Below are 27,500 nucleotides of genomic sequence, written 5' to 3'. Positions count from 1 at the left end.
CCTCCCTCCCTCCCTCCCTCCCTCCCTCCCTCCCTCCCTCCCTCCCTCCCTCCCTCCCTCCCTCCCTCCCTCCCTCCCTCCCTCCTCATTACTTTCCCTCTCTCTCTGTCTCTCTGTCTCTCGCTCTCTCTCTCTCTCTCAAGCCGGATGAGCTGACCAATGCTTTGGAGATCAGTAACATAGTGTTCACCAGTCTATTTGCCTTGGAGATGTTACTCAAGGTGCTGGTGTATGGCCCGTTTGGTTACATCAAAAACCCTTACAACATCTTCGACGGAGTCATAGTGGTCATCAGGTAAGCAAGGCAAATTGACAAATTCATTTTTAAATGATGACACACTGCCATTTTGTTCTGTGTAAAATCTATAGGTCCTCACTCTTCATATCAGGGCCCGTATCCACAAAGCATCTCAGAGTAGGAGAGCTAATCTAGGATCAGGCCCCCACCTAGTATTCATTATGATCTAAAATGTGAAACTGATCTTAGGTCAGCACTCTGGACCCGGGTTTGTGTTACTGTATCTCCTTCCAATGAATGGTTGATCCTGTAGCTGACAGTGAATGTGCATCCTGTCTCTCTCCCCAGTGTATGGGAGATCGTGGGCCAGCAGGGCGGTGGTCTGTCTGTGTTGCGTACCTTCAGACTGATGCGCGTGTTGAAGCTGGTGCGCTTCATGCCTGCTCTGCAGAGGCAGCTGGTGGTGCTGATGAAGACCATGGACAACGTGGCCACCTTCTGTATGCTACTCATGCTCTTCATCTTCATCTTCAGGTAGCTATGGGCCTGCACAAACGTGGAATTAAAAGGGATTTGGATACAAGCTGAAACACATTTGTATAGAAATAAGGGTGGTAGCCTTTATCATCCTTGTCTTCAAGTTAGGATGGAAAGAACGAGGAGAGGAGTTAAAGGAGGAGGAGAGGAGGGAGAGAAGGATGAGGAGGAGACGAGGGAGAGAAGGAGGAGGAGAGGAGGGAGAGGAGAGGAGAGAGAAGAGTGGAGGATGGGGAGAGAGCGGCGAGAGAAGGATGAGGAGAGAAAGAGGGCGCGAGGAGGGAGAGAAGAAGTGAGTGGGGTAGAGCAACACTGTAGTCAGAGAGAAAGTAAAACATATTGCTAATGACTATTGGTCTAATGGAAAGTACTAAACAGTACTGGTCTAATGGAAAGTACCAAACAGTACTGGTCTAATGGAAAGTACTAAACAGTACTGGTCTAATGGAAAGTACCAAACAGTACTGGTCTAATGGAAAGTACCAAACAGTACTGGTCTAATGGAAAGTACTAAACAGTACTGGTCTAATGGAAAGTACTAAACAGTAATGGTCTAATGGAAAGTACTAAACAGTACTGGTCTAATGGAAAGTACCAAACAGTACTGGTCTAATGGAGAGTACTAAACGGTATTGGTCTAATGGAGAGTACTAAACAGTACTGGTCTAATGGAAAGTACCAAACAGTACTGGTCTAATGGAGAGCATTAAACAGTACTGGTCTAATGGAAAATCCCAAACAGTACTGGTCAAATGGAAAGTATCAAACAGTACTGGTCTAATGGAAAGTACTAAACAGTACTGGTCTAATGGAAAGTACCAAACAGTACTGGTCTAATGGAGAGTACTAAACGGTATTGGTCTAATGGAGAGTACTAAACAGTACTGGTCTAATGGAAAGTACCAAACAGTACTGGTCTAATGGAGAGCATTAAACAGTACTGGTCTAATGGAAAATCCCAAACAGTACTGGTCTAATGGAAAATCCCAAACAGTACTGGTCTAATGGAAAGTATCAAACAGTACTGGTCTAATGGAAAGTACCAAACAGTACTGGTCTAATGGAGAGCATTAAACAGTACTGGTCTAATGGAGAGTACCAAACAGTACTGGTCTAATGGAGAGCATTAAACAGTACTGGTCTAATGGAGAGCATTAAACAGTACTGGTCTAATGGAGAGCATTAAACAGTACTGGTCTAATGGAGAGTAGCAAACAGTACTGGTCTAATGGAGAGCATTAAACAGTACTGGTCTAATGTAGAGTACTAAACAGTACTGGTCTAATGGAGAGTACTAACGAATGTTCCACTTGAAACTGGAGGGAAGAACAGAACAAGTGAGGAATGAGAAAGACGGATAGAATGACAGGAACGAGTGGAGATACCCTCCTTTCATCAGCGTCCCTCGTTCAGCCTGGTTAGCCGCTGGTGCGCTTAGGGATATTAGAGAGGGAAATTAGACCTATAAATTAGTACCGTACAGCCTACACACACTCACACACACACACACACATATACATATATATATATATATATATATACACACAAACACGCACACACACATATATATCAAATCAAATTTATTTATATAGCCCTTCGTACATCAGCTGATATCTCAAAGTGCTGTACAGAAACCCAGCCTAAAACCCCAAACAGCAAGCAATGCAGCTGTAGAAGCACTGTGGCTAGGAAAAACTCCCTAGAAAGGTCAAAACCTAGTAAGAAACCTAGGGGGGAGCAGCAGCACGACCAGGTGGACTGGGGACAGCAAGGAGTCATCATGCCAGTTAGTCTTGAGGCATGGTCCTAGGGCTCAGGTCCTCCGAGAGAAAGAAAGAAAGAGAGAATTAGAGAGAGCATACTTAAATTCACACAGGACACCGGATAAGACAGGAGAAGTACTCCAGATATAACAAACTGACCCTAATCCCCCGACACATAAACTACTGCAGCATAAATACTGGAGGCTGAGACAGGAGGGGTCAGGAGACACTGTGGCCCCATCCGATGATACACCTGGACAGGGCCAAACAGGAAGGATATAACCCCACCCACTTTGCCAAAGCACAGCCCCCACACCACTACAGGGATATCTTCAACCATCAATTTACCATCCTGAGACAAGGCCGAGTATAGCCCACAAAGATCTCCGCCACGGAACAACCCAAGGGGGGGCGCCGACCCAGACAGGAAGATCACGTCAGTGACTCAACCCACTCAAGTGATGCACCCCTCCTAGGGACGGCATGAAAGAGCACCAGTGAGCCAGTGACTCAGCCCCTATAATAGGGTTAGAGGCAGAGAATCCCAGTGGAAAGAGGGGAACCGGCCAGGCAGAGACAGCAAGGGCGGTTCGTTGCTCCAGTGCCTTTCCGTTCACCTTCACACTCCTGGGCCAGAATACACTCAATCATATGACCCAATGAAGAGATGAGTCTTCACTAAAGACTTAAAGGTTGAGACAGAGTCTGTGTCTCTCACATGGGTAGGCAGACCATTCCATAAAAATGGAGCTCTATATGAGAAAGCCCTGCCTCCAGCTGTTTGCTTAGAAATTCTAGGGACAATTAGGAGGCCTGCGTTTTGTGACCGTAGCGTACGTGTAGGTATGTACGGCAGGACCAAATCGGAAAGATAGGTAGGAGCAAGGCCATGTAATGCTTTGTAGTTTAGCAGTAAAACCTTGAAATCAGCCCTTGCCTTAACAGGAAGCCAGTCTATGGAGGCTAGCACTGGAGTAATATGATCAAACTGTTTGGTTCTAGTCAGGATTCTAGCAGCCGTATTTAGCACTAACTGAAGTGTATTTAGTGCTTTATCCGGGTAGCCTGAAAGTAGAGCATTGCAGTAATCTAACCTAGAAGTAACAAAAGCATGGATTCATTTATCTGCATCATTTTTGGACAGAAAGTTTCTGATTTTTGCAATGTTACGTAGATGGAAAAAAGCTGTCCTTGAAACAGTCTTGATATGTTCGTCAAAAGAGAGATCAGGGTCCAGAGTAACGCGGAGGTCCTTCACAGTTTTATTTGAGACGACTGTACAACCATCAAGATTAATTGTCAGATTCAACAGAAGATCTCTTTGTTTATTGGGACCTAGAACAAGCATCTCTGTTTTGTCCGAGTTTAAAAGTAGAAAGTTTGCAGCCATCCACTTCCTTATGTCTGAATCACAGGCTTCTAGCGAGGGCAATTTTGGGGCTTCACCATGTTTCATTGAAATGTACAGCTGTGTGTCATCCGCATAGCAGTGAGAGTTAACATTATGTTTTCGAATGACATCCCCAAAAGGTAAAATATATAGTGAAAACAATAGTGGTCCTAAAACGGAACCTAGAGGAACACCGACATGTACAGTTGATTTGTCAGAGGACAAACTATTCACAGAGACAAACTGATATCTTTCCGACAGATAATATCTAAACCAGGCCAGAACTTGTCCGTGTAGACCAAGTTGGCTTTCCAATATCTCCAAAAGAATGTGGTGATCGATGGTATCAAAAGCAGCACTAAGGTCTAGGAGCACGAGGAGAGATGCAGAGCCTCGGTCTGATGCCATTAAAAGGTAATTTACCACCTTCACAAGTGCAGTCTCAGTGCTATGATGGGGTCTAAAACCAGACAAGCATCTCATATACATTGTTTGTCTTCAGGAAGGCAGTGAGTTGCCGCGCAACAGCTTTTTTTTTTGAGAGAGGAATGGAAGATTCGATATAGGCCAATAGTTTTTAAAATATTTTCTGGGTCAAGGTTTGGCTTTTTCAAAAGAGGCTTTATTCCTGCCACTTTTAATGAGTTTGGTACACATCCTGTGGATAGAGAGCTGTTTATGATGTTCAACATAGGAGGGCCAAGCACAGGAAGCAGCTCTTTCAGTAGTTCAGTTGGAATAGAGTCCAGTATGCAGCTTGAAGGTTTAGAGGCCATGATTATTTTCATCATTGTGACAGGAGATATAGTTCTAAAACACTTGAGTGTCTCTCCTGGCAGAGTTGTGCAGACTCAGGACAACTGAGCTTTGAAGGAATACACAGATTTAAAGAGGAGTCCGACATTTGCTTTCTAATGATCATGATCTTTTCCTCAAAGAAGTTCATGAATTTATTACTGCTGAAGTGAAAGCCATCCTCACTTGGGGAATGCTGCTTTTTAGTTAGCTTTGCGACTGTATCAAAAATAAATTTAGGATTGTTCTTATTTTCCTCAATTAAGTTGGAAAAATAGGATGATCGGGCAGCAGTGAGGGCTCTTCGATACTGCACGGTACTGTCTTTCCAAGCTAGTCGGAAGACTTCCAGTTTGGTGTGGCGCCATTTCCGTTCCAATTTTCTGGAAGCTTGCTTCAGAGCTCGGGTATTTTCTGTATACCAGGGAGCTAGTTTCTTATGACAAATGTTTTTAGTTTTTAGGGGTGCAAATGCATCTAGGGTATTGTGCAAGCTTAAATTGAGTTCCTCAGTTAGGTGGTTAACTGATTGTTGTCCTCTGATGTCCTTGGGTAGGCAGAGGGAGTCTGGAAGGGCATCAAGGAATCTTAGTGTTGTCTGTGAATTTATAGCACGAATTTTGATGCTCCTCGGTTGGGGTCTGAGCAGATTATTTGTTGCAATTGCAAACGTAATAAAATGGTGGTCCGATAGTCCAGGATTATGAGGAAAACATTAAGATCCACAACATTTATTCCATGGGACAAAACTAGGTCCAGCGTATGACTGGGACAGTGAGTAGGTCCATAGACATGTTGGACAAAACCCACAGAGTCAATAATGACTCCGAAAGCCTTTTGGAGTGGGTCTGTGGACTTTTCCATGTGAATATTAAAGTCACCAGAAACTACAAGCTTATCTGATATGACTTCAGGGAATTCAGGAAATTCAGGAATTCAGGGAACTCAATGAGGAACGCTGTATAGGAGGCCATACAGTAGCTATAAAAAGTGATTGAGTAGGCTGCATAGATTTCATGACTAGAAGCTCAAAAGACGAAAATATATTATTATTTTTTTTTGTCAATTTAAATTTGCTATCGTAAATGTTAGCAACACCTCCGCCTTTGCGGGATGCACGGGGGTTATGGTCACTAATGTAACAAGGAGGTGAGGCCTCATTTAATGTGTATATATATATATATATATATACACATACACACACACACACACACACACACAAACACACGCATATCCCACAGGGTCAGTTCTTTGCTATTCATAATCACACAACTATAGAACAACTGCAGACTGAAACAATGGGAGGTTGAATCTTTCCATCGTATTTTCTCATGACCCCCTTTCGCTGCCCTCTCTCAACCTCTCTGTCTCTTTCATAATGCACTTATTGACCATCATGTTCAGATGAGAGAAACAGGGAGGGAGGGAGTAAAGAGGTAAGGAAATAAGGAAGTAAGGGGCTTTATTGGCATGGGGAACATATGTTAACATTGCCAAAGCAAGTGAAATAGATAATTAACAAAAGTGAAATAAACAAATAAAAATGAACAGTAAACATTACACTCACAGAAGGACATTTCAAATGCCATATTATGTCTATATACAGTGTTGTAACAATGTGCAAATAGTTGAAGTACTATAGGGAAAATAAATAAACATTATTATGGGTTGTATTTACAATGCTGTTTGTTCTTCACTGGTTGCCCTTTTCTCTCTCTCTCTCTCTCTCTCTCTCTCTCTCTCTCTCTCTCTCTCTCTCTCTCTCTCTCTCTCTCTCTCTCTCTCTCTCTCTCTCTCTCTCTCTCTCTCTCTCTCTCTCTCTCTCTTTCTGTCTCTCTCTCTCTCTCTTCATCAGTATATTGGGCATGCATCTGTTTGGCTGTAAGTTTGGATCAGAGAGAGATGGAGACACTCTACCAGATAGGAAGAACTTTGACACTCTGCTCTGGGCCATCGTCACCGTGTTTCAGGTAAGATCTGTCTACCTCCCTCTCTCTCTCTCCTTCCCTCTCTCCCTCCCTTCCCTCTCTCTCTCCCTCGCTCCTTCCATCTCTCCCGCTTTCACTACAAAATCAAAGTCTGCCAGACATTTCCAAATCTCAAACTTGGCCAACTACCAAAATTAGTCCATTTGCCAAGCCATCTGTTTTATAGGTCCAACTACACACCAACTGCATGTGAACAATAAACAGCTGCTCTCTATTTGCACTATTCCTCTTAAATCCCTCCCTCCATCCCATACCTCCCTTCCTTCCTTCCTTCCTTCTTCACTCCATCTGTCCCTCCCTACCTCCCTACCTCCATCCCATACCTTCCTTCCTTCCTTCCTTATTCACTCCATCTGTCCCTCCCTCCCTCCCTCCCTCCATCCCTCCATCCCATACCTTCCTTCCTTCTTTCCTTCCTTCCTTCCTTCCTTCCTTCCTTCCTTCCTTCCTTCCTTCCTTCCTTCCTTCCTTCCTTCTTCACTCCACCTGTCCCTCCCTACCTCCCTACCTCCATCCCATACTTCCCTCCCTTCCTTCCTTCCTTCCTTCCTTTTTCCTCCTTCCATCCCTCCCTCGCTCTCTCTCTTTCTTTCTCTCTCCTCCCTCCCTCTCTCCAGATCCTAACTCAGGAGGACTGGAACAAGGTTCTCTATAATGGTATGGCCTCCACCACTCCTGTGGCCGCTCTCTACTTCATCGCCCTCATGACCTTTGGGAACTACGTCCTCTTCAACCTTCTGGTGGCCATTTTGGTCGAGGGCTTCCAGACTGAGGTGAACTAAGTAAACCAAATAACACACACAGGCACATAACGAGATGGGAACTAACACCTGGGCTGAGGGCTTGGACATTACATATTCTATTCATCCACCTTGACTCTCACCTCTAAATCTGTTCATCTCTAATTGTGTCACCTATTATTACTCTTCCTCACCTTCTCTCCTCCTCCTCCTCCTCCTCTTTCTGACACGTGCTCTTCATCAGTCTTTACTCTCTCTCCATCCCTCTCTCTTTTCCCAAATGAAAGGTTGTCATATTTAATGATTTTCCTTACGGTGATGTCATCCGTCATCAGGAAAAGATGCTTCCATCACAATGACATTCTTCTGCTCTCTCATCCTCCTTTTTACATTCTTCCTTTTTGTTATCCCTCCCTCCCTTCTGCTCTTCGCCCATTAAACAGAAGACAAATCTCTCGCTCTCTGCATAGCCGCGATTCTTCTCTGACAGAGAGAGCGAGAGAGGTTTAGTGAGGGAGGGAAAGAGAGGGAAACATAGGCTGGCAGAGAGAGAGAGACAGAGCAATCGAGAAACACAAAGAGATAGATAAGGAGACAGAGGAGGGATGAATGGGAGATGGGAGATAAATGTATGTCTTTGTTGACAGTCAGATAGCATAGTTCTCATCCTTACTGTAAGAGTGTGGCGTTTCAGCGCAGCTAGACATAGACTGTAATGGTTGTCTTGGAGGACAAAGTCGAAAAATGACATATCTCTTGTTTGGCTTCTGCTTGGTTTTAATTGAACATTCCAATTGAACATTCCATCTCTTGCTCGTTCATCTGTCTCTATCCCTCTCTCGTTCTGTCTGTCTCTCTCTTTCTCTCTCTCTGACTTGTGATAGCACCTGTGCTTTGATCTCTTGTGGTCTTAGTTAGAACAGCTGAGAGAAGAGGAGAAGGGAGGAAAAAAGTATAGACAGGATAGAGGAGCAGACATACTCATATTTAAAAGACGGATTGATTGGTCTGCTTTCTAGGTCAGTTATCTGGATGACATGGTGTTCAGAATAACACTGTCATGTCCAACATCTCCTTTATGAGCCCTCAATACCACCTGGCATCATTCAGGTCAGTTAGGAATGAATCGGGTATTATTTAAAGCCAGAGAGAAGTGACTGTGGCTATGGAATAAACACAGCTCTTAGCTGAACCATTTATGGACAACACATGGCAGCTGTAAAAGTTACCATTACTTTTTATGTTACGTCTGTAGCAAGTCTTGTTTTTAAGTACCCTTGTAGCGAATTAACCTTTCAAGTATATTGAACAGTAAACTCCAGCACACCGAACATACTGTACCTCTCTGGTCAGACTGAATGGAATGGATTCATCTTAACCCTGACTCATCAGACCAGCTGTCATAGATAGTCCTCACCTGGCAGACATAGAGAGAGAGACATACAGACAGAGACAGAGAGAGAGACAAGGACTAGAGAGAGAGAGACATACAGACAGAAACAGAGAGGGAGGGACTGGAGAGAGGGGGAGGGAGAGAGCGAGACAAGGACTAGAGAGAGAGAGACATACAGACAGAGACAGAGAGGGAGGGACTGGAGAGAGGGGGAGGGAGAGAGCAAGACAATGACTAGAGAGAGAGAGAAAGCAAAAGAGAGAGAGAGGCCATGAGCAGATGAGCTCTCACATTTTTCAGGATGTTTTTACATGAAGGTAGGTTTAGAGTTAGATGAACTTGGATTTTTCGGCTCCAAACCTATAACCTGTTTTTGGACAAAATTACCTGGAAGGATTCCTACTACCAAAGATTCTTATTTCCAAGCACAAAATAATTGTCCACCTCAACAACAGCCCCGCAACCAGATCCGGAGAGCTGGAGGTGGAGAGAGACGTATCTGCACTCTGGACTGTGGTGAGAGAACATCAACAGGAGAGAGAGCAGGAGATGAACAGAGCACTAGAGGAGAGGATCAGACTGCTGGAGGAGATGGAGAGTGGGATGGCGTGGGACAGAAAACCACCCATTAGATAGCTGGTCACCCCCGCAGAGGAGTCAGCAGAACAGCCCACCCCAGACCCTGACCATAGCCTCGACATCACACCAGGACATACAAATGAAAAACCCCAAGCCCAGGAGATCCCACTGCCTCTGACCCCCCCGGACCTACACATAGAGGACCCACGCCGAGAGGACCTACACATAGAGGAACCACGCCAAGAGGACCTACACATAGAGGACCCACGTCGAGAGGACCTACACATAGAGGACCCACGCCGAGAGGACCTACACATAGAGGACCCACGCCGAGAGGACCTACACATAGAGGACCCACGCCGAGAGGACCTACACATGGATGACCCACGCCGAGAGGACCGACACAAAGAGGACCCACGCCGAGAGGACCTACACATAGAGGACCCACGCCGAGAGGACCTACACATAGAGGACCCACGCCGAGAGGACCTACACATAAAGGACCCACGCCGAGAGGACCTACACATAGAGGACCCACGCCGAGAGGACCTACACATAGAGGACCCATGCCGAGAGGACCCACACCCCATTTAGGCACCATGAGATCAGACCTATGCCCCTCCTGCCCATGCCCCCTCACTCCCGCAAAGAGGTCCTCAACATGAAAGTCACACATACGCCCAGGCCATGAGCAGACAAACAGGCCCAACCACCCCTCTTACACTAGCCCAAGCCAATGGTATGTACCAGATGCTCAGCAGGCTCTGCTCACACTTACTGGCCTAAGGCCAAACCACACGACTAAAAACACTGGTCACTTTATGGAACACTAAGCCTTCACTATCTCATCTTGAAATATCCAAGGCCTGAGGTCATCTGCCTTTGGCCTAAACAGCAGGAACTTGGACTTCATCAAAGAAATCGGAAATACAGACATTGTCATCATACAAGAAACATGGTATAGAGGAGATGGACGCACTGGTTTCTCTTTAGGTTACAGAGAGCTGGTAGTCCCTTCCACCAAACTACCAGGTGGAAAAACAGGAAAGGGAATCAGGGGTATGCTAATTTGGTATAGATCAGACCTACAGTTGAAGTCGGAAGTTTACATAAACTTAGGTCAGTCATTAAAACTAGTTTTTCAACCACTCCACACATTTCTTGTTAACAAACTATCGTTTTGGCAAGTCGGTTAGGACATCTACTTTGTGCATGACACAAGTAATTTTTCCAACAATTGTTTACAGACAGTTTATTTCACTTATAATTCACTGTATCACAATTCCAGTTGGTCAGAAGTTTATATACACTAGGTTGACTGTACCTGAGTTTGGAAAATTCCAGAAAATGAAGTCATGGCTTTAGAAGCTTCTGATAGGGTAATTGACATCATTTGAGTGAATTGGAGGCGTACCTATGGATTTATTTCAAGACCTACCTTCAAACTCAGTGCCTCTTTGCTTGACATCATGGGAAAATCAAAAGAAATCAGCCAAGACCTCAGAAGAAAACGTCTGGTTCAACCTTGGGAGCAATTTCCAAACTCCAGAAGGCACCACGTTCATCTGTACAAACAACAGTATGCAAGTATAAACACCATGGCACCACACAGCCGTCATACTGCTCAGGAAGGAGATGCGTTCTGTTACTTGGAGATGAACGTACTTGTGACCTTGTGATGATACTGGAGGAAACAGGAACAAAAGTATTTATATCCACAGTAAAACAAGTCCTATATCGACATAACCTGAAAGGCCACTAGGCAAGGAAGAAGCCACTGCTCCAAAACCACCATAAAAAAGCTAGACTACGGTTTGCAACTGCACATGGGCACAAAGATCGTACTTGGAAAAATGTCCTCTGGTCATAATGACCATCAATATGTTTTGAGAAAAAAGGGGGAGGCTTGCAATCCGAGCAACACCATCCCAACTGCAAAGAACGGGGGTGGCAGCATCATGTTGTGGGGGTGCTTTGCTGCAAGAGGGACTGGTGCACTTCACAAAATAGATGGCTTCATGAGGATGGAAAATTATGTGGATATATTGAAGCAACATCTCAAGACATCAATCATGAAGTTAAAGCTTGGTCGGTCGGCAATGGGTCTTCCAAATGGACAATGACTTACAAAGTTGTGGCAAAATGGCTTAAAGACACAAAGTCAAGGTATTGGCAGTGGCCATCACAAATCCCTGACCTCAATCCTATAGAAAATGTGTGTGCAGAACTGAAAAGGTGTGAGCAAGTAGGCCTTACAATCCTGACTCAGTTACACGTGCTCTGTCAGGAAGAATGGGCCAAAATTCACCCAACTTTTTGTGGGGACCTTGTCAACTTATTGTGGGAAGCTTGTGGAAGGCTACCCGAAATGTTTGACCCAAGTTAAACAATTTAAAGGCAATGCTATCAAAAACTAATTGAGTTTGTAAACTTCTGACCCACTGGGAATATGATGAATGAAAAAAAAGCTGAAATAAATCGTTCTCTCTGACATTTCACATTCTTAAAATAAAGTGGTGATCCTAACTGACCTAAAACAGGGAATTTTTACTAGGATTAAATGTCAGGAATTGTGAAAAACTGAATTTAAGTGTATTTGCGCTAAGGTGTACAGTGGGGCAAAAAAAGTAATTAGTCAGCCACCGATTGTGCTAGTTCTCCCACTTAAAAATATGAGAGAGGCCTGTAATTTTCATATTAGGTACACTTCAACTATGACAGACAAAATGAGAAAACAAAATCTAGAAAATCACATTGTAGGATTTTTAATGAATTTATTTGCAAATGATGGTGGAAAGTCAAAAAAGTTCCATTAAAGTTCGTAGAAACATGTCAATCGATATATATAAACAATCTTTAGGATGTTTTTATCATAAATTCCGTTGTCATTAGAAAGGAAAGGGGGCGGAATAAACAACTCATAGCTTTCAGCTGAGCCACTTACTGTGAGTGGTCTTATTCTCTCCCCTTTCACAATAGAAGACTGAAACAACTATCTAAAGACTGTTTGACATCTAGTGGAAGCAATCACTTGAACAACTACAAATCTCAGATTTCCCACCACCTGGTTGAATTTTTCTCAGGTTTTCGCCTGCCATATGAGTCCTGTTATACTCACAGACATAATTGTAACAGTTTCAGAATCTTCAGAGGGTTTTCTATTCAAATATACCAATAATTTGCATATCCTAGCGTCTGGGCTTGAGTAGCAGGCAATTTACTCTGGGCATGCTTTTCATCCGGACGTGAAAATACTGCCCCCTAGCCCAAAGAGGTTATTAAGAAATGCTATAGAAGGAAGGAAGGTAGTGTGGAAATCTACCATGAAACAATTAGGCAACAAATTCAATCCCTTTTAGACAACTTCCTGGACAAAACATTCCACTGTAATAGTGAAGGTGTAAACTTGCCAGTAGAAAACCTAAACACTATATTTGACCTCTCAGCTTCCTTGTCAAATCTAAAATGTTCTAACAGAAATCCGAAGAAAATGAACGACAATGACAAATGGTTTGATGAAGAATGCAAAAACCTAAGAAAGAAATTAAGAAACCTGTCTGACCAAAACATAGAGACCCAGAAAACCCGAGCCTTCACTATGGTGAATCACTAACACAATACAGAAATACACTCTGGAAAACAAAGGAACAGTACGTCATAAATCAGCTCAATGTAATTGAAGAATCCATAGACTCTAAACACTTCTGGAAAAATTGGAAAACACTAAACAAACAACAAACCAAACAGTTATCTATCCAAATTAAGATGTATGGGTAAACCACTTCTCCAATCTTGTTGGCCCTATAACTAAGAACAAACACAAAATCATATACATGATCAAATGCAAATCTTAGAATAAACTATTAAAGTCTACCAGAACCCACTGGACAATTTTAACGAGTGTGCTGAGTGTCGGGAAGCAAGTGAGGGGAGTAAGTGTTTTAATAAATAAACAAAACAATAAACACCAATATTTGGAACCAAGGACTGATCACCCTAATCCACAAAAGTGGAGACAAATTTGAACCCACAAACTATCGTGGGATATGTGTCAACAGCAACCTTGGGACAATCATCTGCATTATCATTAACAGCAGACAAGTTCATTTCCTCAGTGAAAACAATGTACTGAGCAAATGTCAAATTTCCTTTTATCAAATTAACGTACAACAGACCACATATTCACCCTGCGCAGCCTAATTGACAAACAAACAAACTAAAACAATGGCAAAATCTTCTCATGATTTGTTGATTTCAAAAAAGCCTTAGACTCAATTTGGAATGAGGGTCTGCTATACAAAATTATGTAAAGTGGTGTTGGGGGAAAAACATACAACATCATAAAATCTATGTACACAAACAACAAATGTGTGTTTAACATTGACAAAAAACACACATTTCTTTCCACAGGTCCATGGGGTGAGACAGGGATGAAGCTTAAGCCCCACCCTCTTCAACATATATATCAATGAATAGGAGAGGGCACTAGAACAGTCTGCAACACCCAGCCTCACCCTACTAGAATCTGAAGTCAAATGTCTACTGTTTGCTGAGGATCTGGTGTTTCTGTCCCCAAACAAGGAGGGCCCACAGCAGCACCTAGATCTTCTGCACAGATTCTATCAAACCTGGGCCCTGACAGTAAATCTCAGTAAGACAAAAATAATGGTGTTCCAGAAATGGTCCAGTTGCCAGGCCCATGAATACACATTCCATCTAGACACCGTTACCCTAGAGCACGTAAATATCTATACATACATCGGCCTAAACTTCAGCGCCATAGTTAACTTCCACAAAGCCCTGAACGATCTGAGAGAAGGCAATAAGGGCATTCTATGCCATCAAAAGGACCATAACATTTGACATACCAATTAGGAACTGGCTAAAAATACTTGAATCAGTAATAGAACCCATTGCCTTTTATGGATGTGGGGTCTGGGTTCCGCTCACCAACCGGGAATTCACAAAATGGGACGAACACCAAATTGAGACTCTGCATGCAGAATTCTGCAAAAAGGTCCTTTGTGTACAACGTAAAATACCAAATAATGCATGCAGAGCAGGATTGGTCCGATGCCCGCAAATGATCAAAATCCAGAAAAGAGCCGTTAAATTCTGCAACCACCTAAAAGGACCTGATTCCCAAACCTTCCATTACAAAGCCATCACCTACAGAGAGATGAACCTGTAGAAGAGTCCCTTAAGCAAGCTGGTCTTGAGGCTCTGTTCACAAACATAAACAGACCCCACAGAGCCCCATGACAGCAACACAATTAGACCCAACCAAATCATGATGAAACAAAAAGATAATTACTTGATACATTGGAAAGAAATAACAAAATAAATGTGCAAACTAGAATGCTATTTGCCCCTAAACGGAGAGTACACAGTGGCAGAATACCTGACCACTGTGACCAAATTAAGAAAATCTTTGACTATGTTCAGACTCAGTGAGCATTGCCTTGCTGTAGGCAGACATGGCTCTCAAGAGAAGACAGGCTATGTGCACACTGCCCACAAAATGAGGTGGAAACTGAGCTGCACTTCCTAACCTCCTGCCCAATATATGCCCATACTAGAGACATATATTTCCTTCAGATTAGACAGATCCACAAACAATTCGAAAACAAACCCAAACCCAATAAACTCCCATATCTACTGGGTGAAATACCACAGTGTGCCATCACTGCAGCACGATGTGTGACCTGTTGCCACAAGAAAAGGGCAACCAGTGAAGAACAAACACAATTGTAAATACAGCCCATATTTAAGTTTATTTTCCATTTTGTAATTTAAATACTTGCACATCATAACATCATTGTCTTTCATCTTTTGGAGGTTTTGTGTAATATTTACTCTACATTTTTTATTGTTTAATTCACTTTAGTTTATTATCTATTTCACTTGCTTTGGCAATGTTAACATGTGTTTCCCATGCCAATAAAGCCCTTTGAATTTAATTGAATTGAATTGAGAAGGAGAGACTAGGGAGAGGGAGAGGGAGAGGGAGAGGGAGAGACTAGGGAGTGGGAGGGAGAGGCAGAGGGAGAGGGAGAGGGAGAGGGAGAGACTAGGGAGTGGGAGGGAGAGAGATGGAGAGGGAGAGGGAGAGACTAGGGAGTGGGAGGGAGAGAGAGGGAGAGGGAGAGGGAGAGGAGAGGGAGAGGGAGAGACCAGGGAGTGGGAGGGAAGGAGAGGGAGAGGGAGAGGGAGAGGGAGAGACTAGGGAGTGGGAGGGAGAGGCAGAGGGAGAGGGAGAGGGAGAGACTAGGGAGTGGGAGTGAGAGAGAGGGAGAGGGAGAGGGAGAGACTAGGGAGTGGGAGGGAGAGAGAGGGAGAGGGAGAGGGAGAGGAGAGGGAGAGGGAGAGACCAGGGAGTGGGAGGGAGAGGGAGAGGGAGAGGGAGAGGGAGAGACTAGGGAGTGGGAGGGAGGGAGAGGGAGAGGGAGAGGGAGAGGGAGAGGGAGAGGGAGAGGGAGAGAGAGACAGAGAAAAAAGCGAGACAGATAGAGAGGGTGATCTAGAGAGAGTGTACAGCGATGTCAGCCAGTGATTGCTGAGCTCATAGATTTATAGATAATGTGAGAGGTCTCTGGCCTTTGACAAACCAGTCAGGATGACTACTAAAGACCTGGCACACATCTAGATTGAGATGTATTATTAGCTCACCAAGATAAACTCCACTTTACCACACACAGAGACAGACAGACAGACAGACACCGTCTCCCCAATCTTGAGCCCTGATGTTGAAAATGTTTTTAAGCTAAGTTAGCCTAGACTTCCCCTCCTCCTCTCTTCCTCTCCTCTCTTCTTCTCTCTACTTCTCCTCTCTTCCTCTCCTCCTCTCTTCCCCTCCTCTCTTCCTCTCCTCCTCTCTTCCCCTCCTCACTTACCCCCTCCTCTCCTTCTCTTTTCCTCTCCTTCTCCTCTCCTCTTCCTCTCATCCTCATCTCCTTCTCCTCTTGTCTTCCCCCCTCTTCTCCTCTTCTCCTCATCTGGTTCTTTCCTCCTGTCCTCACAATTAATTTGAAAGCTGTTTGCTCAATTCCTTCACAATTGTTTTCTAACATCCTTCTCACAGTTTATTTTTAATCGGCCGAACTTTACAGTGAGTCAGGGTTGCTAGGTAACGACAGGTTGAATGACGTGAGTTGGGATGAGAGATGTTTGGTTCTGGGGCCATGCCCTGGTATACACACACACACGCGCACACACACATACACACTACACAGTATACTGTACTGTACTGACTGACGCCTGATGCTGTGCTGTGATGCTGTGTACTGATGCTGTGTACCCTCCACCTATGACTGATAACTGACTTACGGTATAACTTGTGAAGTTATAACTCATGCCTGAAATGCGTATGATTGGCCCAAAGACATTATGCTATCACATTGAGCTGTGTTGCTGTGTGTTATTGCAACTTGGCTGCATTCTGCTATGATTGGCGGTTGAGCATCTCTTCTGTGTATACTGAAAGGATTTATATTCTGTGCATCTTTAGCATGATACAGAATATATACATTATATATCTGCCTGGTCAACTTAGTTATCTTTCTGCTTTGTTTGCTGCTATGGTGCCTCTCCTCTCTATTCACCCTTCCTTTCTTATTTTCCTTTCTCTCACTTTTACTCATTCTCTCTCTTTATCTCTCTCTTTCTATGTTCCTCTCTCTCACACCTTTTCTCTCTCCCTCACTTTCTCTCTCCATTTCTCCTTCTCTCTACCCCCCTCTCTCTCTATCTGTCTTCCCCTCCTTCTCTTCTTGCGGTAAAACATCACACACTTCCACTGTAGGAAGTGCCCACGAGAGAGGACTTGCATGTCCAGTTGAGCCTAGATCAACTGCCTCTAGGCTCAAGGGTATGTACTGCAATGTGCTCCCACCTCTTCACACACTCTCTCTCTCTCCCCTCTCTCTCTCTATCTCTCTCCCCCTCTCTCTCCCCCTCTCTCCCTCTCAGGCTCCCCCTGTCTCGCTACCCTCCACAACCCCGCTGCACGATGCCACGGCTGTTGAGACTAATCAGGTTGACAGTGTGTGTGTTCAACGTGTGTGTGTGTGTTCAACGTGTGTGTGTGTTCAACGTGTGTGTGTTCAACGTGTGTGTGTGTGTTCAACGTGTGTGTGTTCAACGTGTGTGTGTGTGTTCAACGTGTGTGTGTGTGTGTTCAACGTGTGTGTGTTCAACATGTGTGTGTGTTCAACGTGTGTGTGTTCAACATGTGTGTGTGTTCAGTTATTGTGTGTGTTCACTGTCTTAACTGTAGTGTCAGACGGTTGATCAGTAGTTGGTTGTTTTTATGTTGGAAAGCAGATCCTCACAGATGTCTCTCTCTTCAGGTCCATTGGGTTCCTTCCATTAGCGGAGCAAACAAATAAACGCACTAGAAACATGGCCCATAGTAGCCATAGTAGCCAAACTAAAGCCATAGTAGCCAAACGAAAGCTAAAGCACTACAGAAGAAATGCCCCTAAAGCCTCTCTGTTTATGGACGATAAAGAGACAGTCATTTAGAGCCAACGGAACAGCTTTAGAATAACAGGGATACAGTTAACCCTGGGAGAGGGATTTAAAGGGGAGTCTGCTCTGTGTGGTCTGCTGTGGTTAACCCTGGGAGAGGGATTTAAAGGGGAGTCTGCTCTGTGTGGTCTGCTGTGATTAACCCTGGGAGAGGGATTTAAAGGGGAGTCTGCTCTGTGTGGTCTGCTGTGGTTAACCCTGGGAGAGGGATTTAAAGGGGAGTCTGCTCTGTGTGGTCTGCTGTGGTTATCCCTGTAGTTATCCCCCCCTCTCTCAGTGTGTGGATGTGCCTGCCCTGTCCTGTGCAGTCCCTGTATTTCTATCTGTTTATGAGTAACGGAGGTGGTTCGGTGAACATGACGATTTGCATTAGCACCCAGCGCTAATGCCTTGGCTTTAGCGCAGTGGGCTAACACAGTCTCGAGTCAGGCAGGCAGCTGATCGAAACCTGGTTGTCACATCTGCGTCTGAGGCCATCGAAGCAGCGGTGCGACACTACTAGAGATCGTTAGAGACGTTGTCAGTGACTCCATCTACATTACATTACATTACTACATACACACTCCCCCATCCAAAGCCCATGCACTCATTTCTCCATTCACGCCTTCAGAGTGGCCTGATTGAGATTGTCTTGTGAGAAATGTATTGTTTTCTATCAGGCAATATTGGCATCAGTCCCTCCCTCCAGAGCCAGGTTTGTGGTCAGGCTGTGCTGTGGCTCCCTCCCTCCCTCCCTCCCTCCCTCCCTCCCTCCCTCCCTCCCTCCCTCCCTCCCTCCCTCTCCCTACTGTCTGCCTAAATTGTCCTGTCGTTTGTAAACAACCTCTTCTCTTTCGCTGCTCCTGATCGACTCCCAGTAGAATAGTGTTCCTGCTCCTTGTTCCTTCTTCTTGTGGTTTTCAAATAAAATGTCCTCCTTGGAACAGCTATTGATAGTGAAGCTACAGTGTGTTAATAAATGTCTTGTTAAAATAATACAGATGAATGATCAGATCAACCAAAGGACAACAACTTAGCTCGGTCAAAATCCATAAATATACTATTAATTCATGCATTAATTCATGAATTCATTCATTTTGTTCATTAGTAAATGAGTACATTCCGTTTCAGATTTAAAATGTGTCCGGCTGTGAACAGCGACATGAGGATCATCAGCCGGAATGACTGTCAGCCTGTGCAGGCTGCTGCTACTGTGACAGACTGGTCAATAGTAGACAGAGTAGAAGCAGAGCAGAGCTTCGTTCGGTTCTAACAGTCATTTTTATCTCTTATCACATCACTGGAGCCTGGAACATTCCGAGTATCAGACGCACTGCCATCTCAGACAACACAGACCTGCCAAGTAGGCAGCAACCAGCCCTAAACCATAAGGTCTGAGCCCCATTTGTGATCAGTAATCTGAAATGAGTTTCAGCTCTCTGCCTGCCCTAGGTGAGCTGACTACTTATCTTATGGATAGGCAGCTTAGGGTTGAACCTTACCCTGTATCTCAAAATGGCCACTTCATGGTCAAACACTGACAGTCATCTTACAGGTTCAACCTCATTCCTCTTCCCCAGAAAGGTGATATGGGAGTCAGGCTGGCCCCGGGGTCACGGACATGGTCCCAGCCATGGTCCTGGCTGCATCCACATAGGAGGCCCCAGCTAGGGTCCCTTCCATACAGGCCTTACTGGGCTGTCCCTCTCTCTACAGTGGTCTCAGGGGTCCGGGGGACTCAGCTGGGCCCCTGGCCTAGTGTTGGGCCCACCGTGAGTACCACACACATCTCATGCACACATATACAGAGCAACACATACACCCAGGCACTATGTGCAACATTGGAGGAATGGAGCTGAACCCTCCTCCCTTTCCCTCTGAGTCTGGGTACCCACAATGCTATGCGTGCCCACCATGAGTTGTTAGAAGTGTACTCCAGCCCAAACCACAAAGTAGACCCTCCACCCCCCGGGCCTACTCAGTTGCCAATAGGGAGGGGAGGAGTCTGGGCACCCACAATGCTTTGCGTGCCCACCATGAGTTGTTAGAAGTGTACTCCAGCCCAAATCACTAAATAGACCCCCCCCCCCCCCCCCCCCACAATGCTTTGTGCTGAGGCTCTGATGAGCTTGTCCTGTCACATCTCTTTTTACTAATTAGTGTGTTTGTTGTTCACTGAGATAAAAGTATAATATAATCTGTGTTCAGTTCAGCTTGTTGTTTGTTGCATATTCTGACCTGCACTGTTTTCCTGTTGTGATTTTAGCTGTCTGTAGCTTAGTCCTCTGTGTTGGTGATGTGTGTTTTGTAGACGTTGCAATTCTCCCGTTGGTTTCTACTGTTCACCACCTATTTGCTGCTGACGACTCTCCTCAACCACACAATGTAACAACAAGCATTAAACTGCTGATTTGAAAACCAATGGGAGACATTGCAGCTAGATCCTCTATCCTTCGTCTGAATGGTCAGCACTGTTTTCACCCTGCTAGTGTACGTCCTATCCTCTCTCTGAGTCATAGGTTTAGGGGTTTAGGCCTAGAGCTGATTGGCTGCAGGTATAGTCCTAGGGCTGATTGGCTGGCTAGTTCATTACCGCCCATCTCTCCTAAACGGTTCAGGAAATCAGGTCTGATAGGTTTACACACGCAAGGTGCACGCACACACACACGCAAGGAACACACTCACACGTGGACAAGGAACACACTCACATGCACCTCGAGGTGAAGAAAGCCATTTGTTGATGAGAGAAATTTAGATTTCCATATTTAGGCACCCCACCCACTGTGAATATATTAATAACTACTGCATATCATTGCTACAGAAACCACACCCACTGTGAATATATTAATAACTACTGCATATAACTGCTAAAGAAAAAAACACACCCACTGTGAATATATTAATAACTACTGCATATAACTGCTAAAGAAAAAAACACACCCACTGTGAATATATTAATAACTACTGCATATCACTGCTATAGAAACCACAACAACTGTGAATTTATTAACTACTACTGCATATCACTGCTATAGAAACCACGCCCACTGTGAATATATTAATAACTACTGCATATCACTGCTATAGAAACCACACCTACTGTGAATATATTAACTACTACTGCATATCACTGCTATAGAAACCGCGCCCACTGTGAATATATTAATAACTACGGAATATCACTGCTACAGAAACCACACCCACTGGGAATGTATTAACTACTACTGCATATCACTGCTATAGAAACCACACCCACTGTGAATATATTAACTACTACTGCATATCACTGCTATAGAAACCACACCCACTGTGAATATATTAATAACTACGGCATATCACTGCTATAGAAACCACAACAACTGTGAATTTATTAACTACTACTGCATATCACTGCTATAGAAACCACACCTACTGTGAATATATTAATAACTACTGCATATCACTGCTATAGAAACCACACCCACTGTGAATATATTAACTACTACTGCATATCACTGCTATAGAAACCACACCCACTGTGAATATATTAACTACTACTGCATATCACTGCTATAGAAACCACACCCACTTTGAATTTATTAACTACTACTGCATATCACTGCTATAGAAACCACACCCACTGTGAATATATTAATAACTACGGCATATCACTGCTATAGAAACCACACCCACTGTGAATATATTAACTACTACTGCATATCACTGCTATAGAAACCACACCCACTGTGAATATATTAATAACTACGGCATATCACTGCTATAGAAACCACAACAACTGTGAATTTATTAACTACTACTGCATATCACTGCTATAGAAACCACACCCACTGTGAATATATTAACTACTACTGCATATCACTGCTATAGATTAGATACTGGCCGTAGAGATGGAGAGAGAAAAGGGGAGAGGGAAAACAGAAGGGTGTTCAAGAGAAGAACATGTTTTACTGTAAATGTAGGAAGAACAAGAGAGAGAGAGAGGACAAGGAGGGAACAAAACAGGGAACAAACCGTTCTGCCGTTCTGACAAACTCATTGGGTGGATGATTTGTATTAGAAGTTTGTGTGTGTGTGTTCTCTCCCGTCTGTGCATCAGAACACACTGAAGCTCTGTAGAATGAATGTGTTTACGGGGCTTAGATCGGCATGGGGTTGACTCGTCATACCCAACCCTGACGGTTAGAACCCTGATGGGTAGAAATAGCTCTGTTTATCTTCACAGAGTGATCCCCCCCATCCCCCTCTATCACAGGAAAGCAGTCTGAAACCGACAATCTGTCCACTATCATATGATAACTCATATTACGGTATCTTCTCTAACGGTGCCGGTGCCCTACGTAACAGGAAATATGAGATATTCAATTTGGACGGTCAATTTGGACCTTCAATTTGGAAGGTCAATTTGGAGATGCATTTTGATCCTTATGAAGTTGTGTGAGAGTCTATGTGTCGTTGTCTGTGTGTAGCCTACGTGCTTGGATGTGTGCACATAAGTGTGGGTGTGTTCATACATGTATAGGTGTTCCTGTGTGCGCTGTGTGTTTCAGTGTGGTCTAAGACAACATGTTATCTACTGCCCCTGCATGTTAGCTAACACATTGTTTTGCCAGAGCTGCCGTCCATCAATGTCTCTCCCTCCTTCTCTAGCCTCTGCCCTCTTGACCTGTTGACCTGTGAACTCTCCAGCCGTCCTGGCTACTGGGAGAAGTTGCCCTTAGACACAGATCTAGGATCAGCTCATCCTTCCTATACACAAACGATTAGCATTAGGGGATGAAGACAAAACTGACCGAAGATCAGTGTGTCGAGGCAGCTTCATCATTCTCTGTCTGGCTTCCATACTGGCTATTACAGCCTGCTCCCTGACTCGCCTTTTGAGAAAATAACCATATACTGTCTTCTATTTGTGTGTGTGTGTTTGAGTGTGTGTGTGTGTGCATGTGTTTGTGCGTGTGTTGTGTTGTGTGTGTGTGTGTGTGTGTGTGTGTGTGTGTGTGTGTGTGTGTGTTTGTTGTGTGTGTGTGTGTGTGTAGGGAGAAGACTCCAAGTCAGTGTCAGAGGCTGATTTATCATCGAGGAGTATGGAGGACATGAACGGCAGTGGAAAGGATGCGTCTGGCTCCCCGGGTGAGACACACACACACACACACACACACACACACACACACACACACACACGCACATGCACACACAAATTACATTTATTGCACTTCTACACTGTAAAAGTAGAAAGTCTCAAAACACCATGTTTGTGTAATGAAACCATGGAAAGTAGTGCAGCTAGTGAGATCTTGTATTTGGATGAATGTATGTTTTATGACAGGGAGAACGGATTACATGCTCTGTAAAAGGCAGCATCAAAACACAAACACTGTGTGTTTAGAAATGCAAATGGTTCGTAGCCTAACTATTGGTTGATGATAAGTGACTAGGAACAATATATATATATTTTTGCAATTCCACCTTTATTTAGATTAGAAACAGGTCCATGGACCTAACAAATTCTTATTTACAATGACGGCCTACACCGGCCATACCTGGACTACGCTGGGACCATTGTGCACCGCCATATGTGACTCCCAATCATGGCTGATTGTGATACAGCCTGGATTTGAACCAGGGTGTATGTAGTGATGCTTCTAGCACTAAGATGCGGTACCCTAGGCCGCTGCGCCACTCAGGAACCCTACTAGACAGGATTCAAAACATAATAATAGTTTTTAGAAGCATTAGAGAGAGGATATTACACCTAAAGAGAAGGGACCTAATTCTGCACTAGACAGGATTCAAAACATAATAACGGTGTTTAGAAGCATTAGAGAGAGGATATTACACCTAAAGAGAAGGGACCTAATTCTGAACTAGACAGGATTCAAAACATAATAATGGTGTTTAGAAGCATTAGAGAGAGGAAACGACACCAAACGAGAATGGACCTAATTCTGCACTAGACAGGATTCAAAACATCATAATAGTGTTTTCAATATGTTTTTGTTAGCGCTCCCTGTCTCTGGCAAAGTGTTGCATAAAACTGGATTAAGTGGTGTTACGTCACACCATGTAATGTTTCAGAACATCTCAGCATGAGGTGTTTTACTACTCCAGCAAAGGGAAGGTTTGATCTCGTTGAAGTTGGTGGCAGCTCAGTTGCCAGTCGTTTGGCTGTGACAAAGCACTACTTTTTCACAGCGAACACATAACAGAACAATGAATTGCGTATTTACATTTAGCTGTAATTTCTTTGTTTCCAGAGAATATACATAAATATTTACTCACGTATTGAAGCACAGAAGTATAATAAACTAATTAGAATGAAATGAAATAAAACCACTACAGATTCCAGAGTATATATATGTAGACGCAATTGGGCTTTTATGAAAATATTCCATTATGATGAAAATCTTCTTCGTAGCTGTATAAATGTGTCCCACATTGGATGGGCATGCATTTTTCTCACACACACACGTGCACGTGCACACGCACGCACACACACACACACACACACACACACACACACACACACACACACACACACACACACACACACACACACACACACACACACACACACACACACACACACAGAGAGAGCGGAATCAAATCACACAGCGACATTCTGCTACAGCTAAAAGACATCAATTATTCCTGATGCTGTATCTACAGAGTACAGAAGAGAACAACTCCCCAACGCTACGACAACTTTAAACTACTTCAGCTTAACTCATGTAGAGGTTAGAAGAGCTGTTTAAGCACAGTGACTGGAGGGAGGGAGGTAGGGAGGGAGACACAATTGGGGAGCGAGAGATGGGACAGGGTGAAGCTGAGAGAGAGAGGAGGAGTGGGCAAGAGGAAGACCTTGAGGGAGGAAGGCAGAAGTTTAAAGACGCACACCAACTGAGATGAAAGATGCATTCGTCTTCTCTGTGTCATGCATTCATCTGGCTGTTGAAAATAATATTCCCCCATGCACACATCTTGTCAGATTAGAGAAATATTGATGTGGTAAACAGTTCCTCCTTCTCACATTAGAGATAATCTTATGACTGGGTCTCCCCCACCATTCTCTATCCTTCCAATGTTCCCCCTTTCACTGACCCTTTTTTCTCTACCTTCTCTCTCTCTCTCTTTTTGTCCATCCTCGTTTCACCTTTACTCATTTCCTTCCCTCGTGCCACCTCTCCCGCCTTCCTCTCTCTCTCCTCCCTTTCTCCCCCTCCCTCTTCTCCCCCTCCCTCTCCCCACCAGTAGTCCCTATAAACGGTCATGTTGACCTGAAGACCAGTCTGACCCCTCCTCTGATCACCCACACTGCTGCCACCCCCATGCCCATTCCCAAGCTGCCTGCCGTGGTTGACCCTGCTCTGGGCTATGAGTCCCAACGCGGCAGCAACGTCTCCATGGACCTAGCCTTCTACGACAAGTCTCCGGTTAGTGTATTCTACTAGTCCACTATCAATCAACTGGATCTTCCCAGGAACCCATGCATTAGGCTCTGTGCCCCCTCTCTGCCCAGGCCCTGTGTGCACAACAACTAAGACTGTAGATATTCAGTCTAACCTGTATGGATGATGTTCAAGAAGACATTTGTGATGATTAATATGACCTGTCATCAGCTCAACTCTCTGGCTATTTACTGATGCCAGTTATGACTGATGCAGTTATGACTGATGCCAGTTGTGACTGATGCCAGTTGTGACTGATGCCAGTTGTGACTGGATGCCAGTTGTGACTGGATGCCAGTTATGACTGATGCCAGTTGTGACTGAGGCCAGTTGTGACTGGATGCCAGTTGTGACTGGATGCCAGTTGTGACTGATGCCAGTTGTGACTGATGCCAGTTGTGACTGATGCCTGCTGTGACTGGATGCCAGCTGTGACTGGATGCCAGCTGTGACTGGATGCCAGCTGTGACTGATGCCAGTTATGACTAATGCCAGGAACAATAATAAAAACTATAGTAATGACCATTAAGCATTTTTATTATAATTTGTATATATACACTGCTCAAAAAAATAAAGGGAACACTAAAATAACACATCCTAGATCTGAATGAATGAAATATTCTTATTAAATACTTTTTTCTTTACAGAGTTTAATGTGCTGACAACAGAATCACACAAAAATGATCAATGGAAATCAAATTTATTAACCCATGGAGGTCTGGATTTGGAGTCACACTCAAAATTAAAGTGTAAAACCACACTACAGGCTGATCCAACTTTGATGTAATGTCCTTAAAACAAGTCAAAATTAGGCTCAGTAGCGTGTGTGGCCTCCACGTGCCTGTATGATCTCCTCCCAGACCTGGACTAAAGCATCCGCCAACTCCTGGACAGTCTGTGGTGCAAGGTGACGTTGGTGGATGGAGCGAGACATGATGTCCCAGATGTGCTCAATTGGATTCAGGTCTGGGGAACGGGCCGGCCAGTCCATAGCATCAATGCCTTCCTCTTGCAGGAACTGCTGACACACTCCAGCCACATGAGGTCTAGCATTGTCTTGCATTATGAGGAACCCAGGGCCAACCACACCAGCATATGGTCTCCCAAGGGGTCTGAGGATCTCATCTCAGTACCTAATGGCAGTCAGGCTACCTCTGGCAGGCACATGGAGGGCTGTGCGGCCCCCCAAAGAAATGCCACCCCACACCATGACTGACCCACCGCCAAACCGGTCATGCTGGAGGATGTTGGAGACAGCAGAACGTTCTCCATGGCGTCTCCAGACTGTCACGTCTGTCACATGTGCTCAGTGTGAACCTGCTTTCATCTGTGAAGAGCACAGGGCGCCAGTGGCAAATTTGCCAATCTTGGTGTTCTCTGGCAAATGCCAAACATCCTGCACGGTGTTGGGCTGTAAGCACAACCCCCACCTGTGGACGTCGGACCCTCATACCACCCTCATGGAGTCTGTTTCTGACTGTTTGAGCAGACACATGCACATTTGTGGCCTGCTAGAGGTCATTTTGCATGGCTCTGGCAGTGCTCCTCCTTGCACAAAGGCGGAGGTAGCGGTCCTGCTGCTGGGTTGTTGCCCTCCAACGGCCTCCTCTACGTCTCCTGATGTACTGGCCTGTCTCCTGGTAGCGCCTCCATGCTCTGGACGGTACGCTGACAGACACAGCAAACCTTCTTGCCACATCTCGCATTGATGTGCCATCCTGGATGAGCTGCACTACTTGAGCCACTTGTGTGGTTTGTAGTGAAAGCACCGCCAGCATTCAAAAGTGACCAAAACATCAGCCAGGAAGCATAGGAACTGAGAAGTGGTCTGTGGTCAACACCTGCAGAACCACTCCTTTATTGGGGGTGTCTTGCTAAATGCCTATAATTTACACCTGTTGTCTATTCCATTTGCACAACAGCATGTGAAATTTATTGTCAATCAGTGTTGCTTCCTAAGTGGACAGTTTGATTTCATAGAAGTGTGATTGACTTGAAGTTACATTGTGTTGTTTAAGTGTTCCCTTTATTTTTTCGAGCAGTGTATATATATATTTACCTTTTATTTAACTAGGCAAGTCAATTCAGAACAAATTCTTATTTACAAAGACGGCCTACCAAGAGGCA

At 44.5% G+C, this 27,500-nt stretch overlaps 1 protein-coding gene across 1 annotated transcript in view; it reads left to right on the top strand.

Moving 5' to 3' along the window:
- Positions 1-27,500, top strand: part of LOC139367925 (voltage-dependent T-type calcium channel subunit alpha-1G-like) — a 346,256-nt gene that overhangs the window by 210,901 nt on the left and 107,855 nt on the right. Inside the window, 7 exon segments of the mRNA XM_071106315.1 lie at positions 144-295; positions 587-772; positions 6,579-6,693; positions 7,329-7,484; positions 17,225-17,290; positions 22,965-23,058; positions 25,177-25,358. Coding sequence (XP_070962416.1) covers positions 144-295; positions 587-772; positions 6,579-6,693; positions 7,329-7,484; positions 17,225-17,290; positions 22,965-23,058; positions 25,177-25,358 — 951 coding nt within the window.

Source organism: Oncorhynchus clarkii, chromosome 16 (assembly GCF_045791955.1).
Source record: "Oncorhynchus clarkii lewisi isolate Uvic-CL-2024 chromosome 16, UVic_Ocla_1.0, whole genome shotgun sequence".
NCBI lineage: Eukaryota > Metazoa > Chordata > Actinopteri > Salmoniformes > Salmonidae > Oncorhynchus > Oncorhynchus clarkii.
The sequence above is the reverse complement of the archived record's forward strand: the minus strand, read 5'-3'. Positions and strand labels throughout refer to the sequence as shown.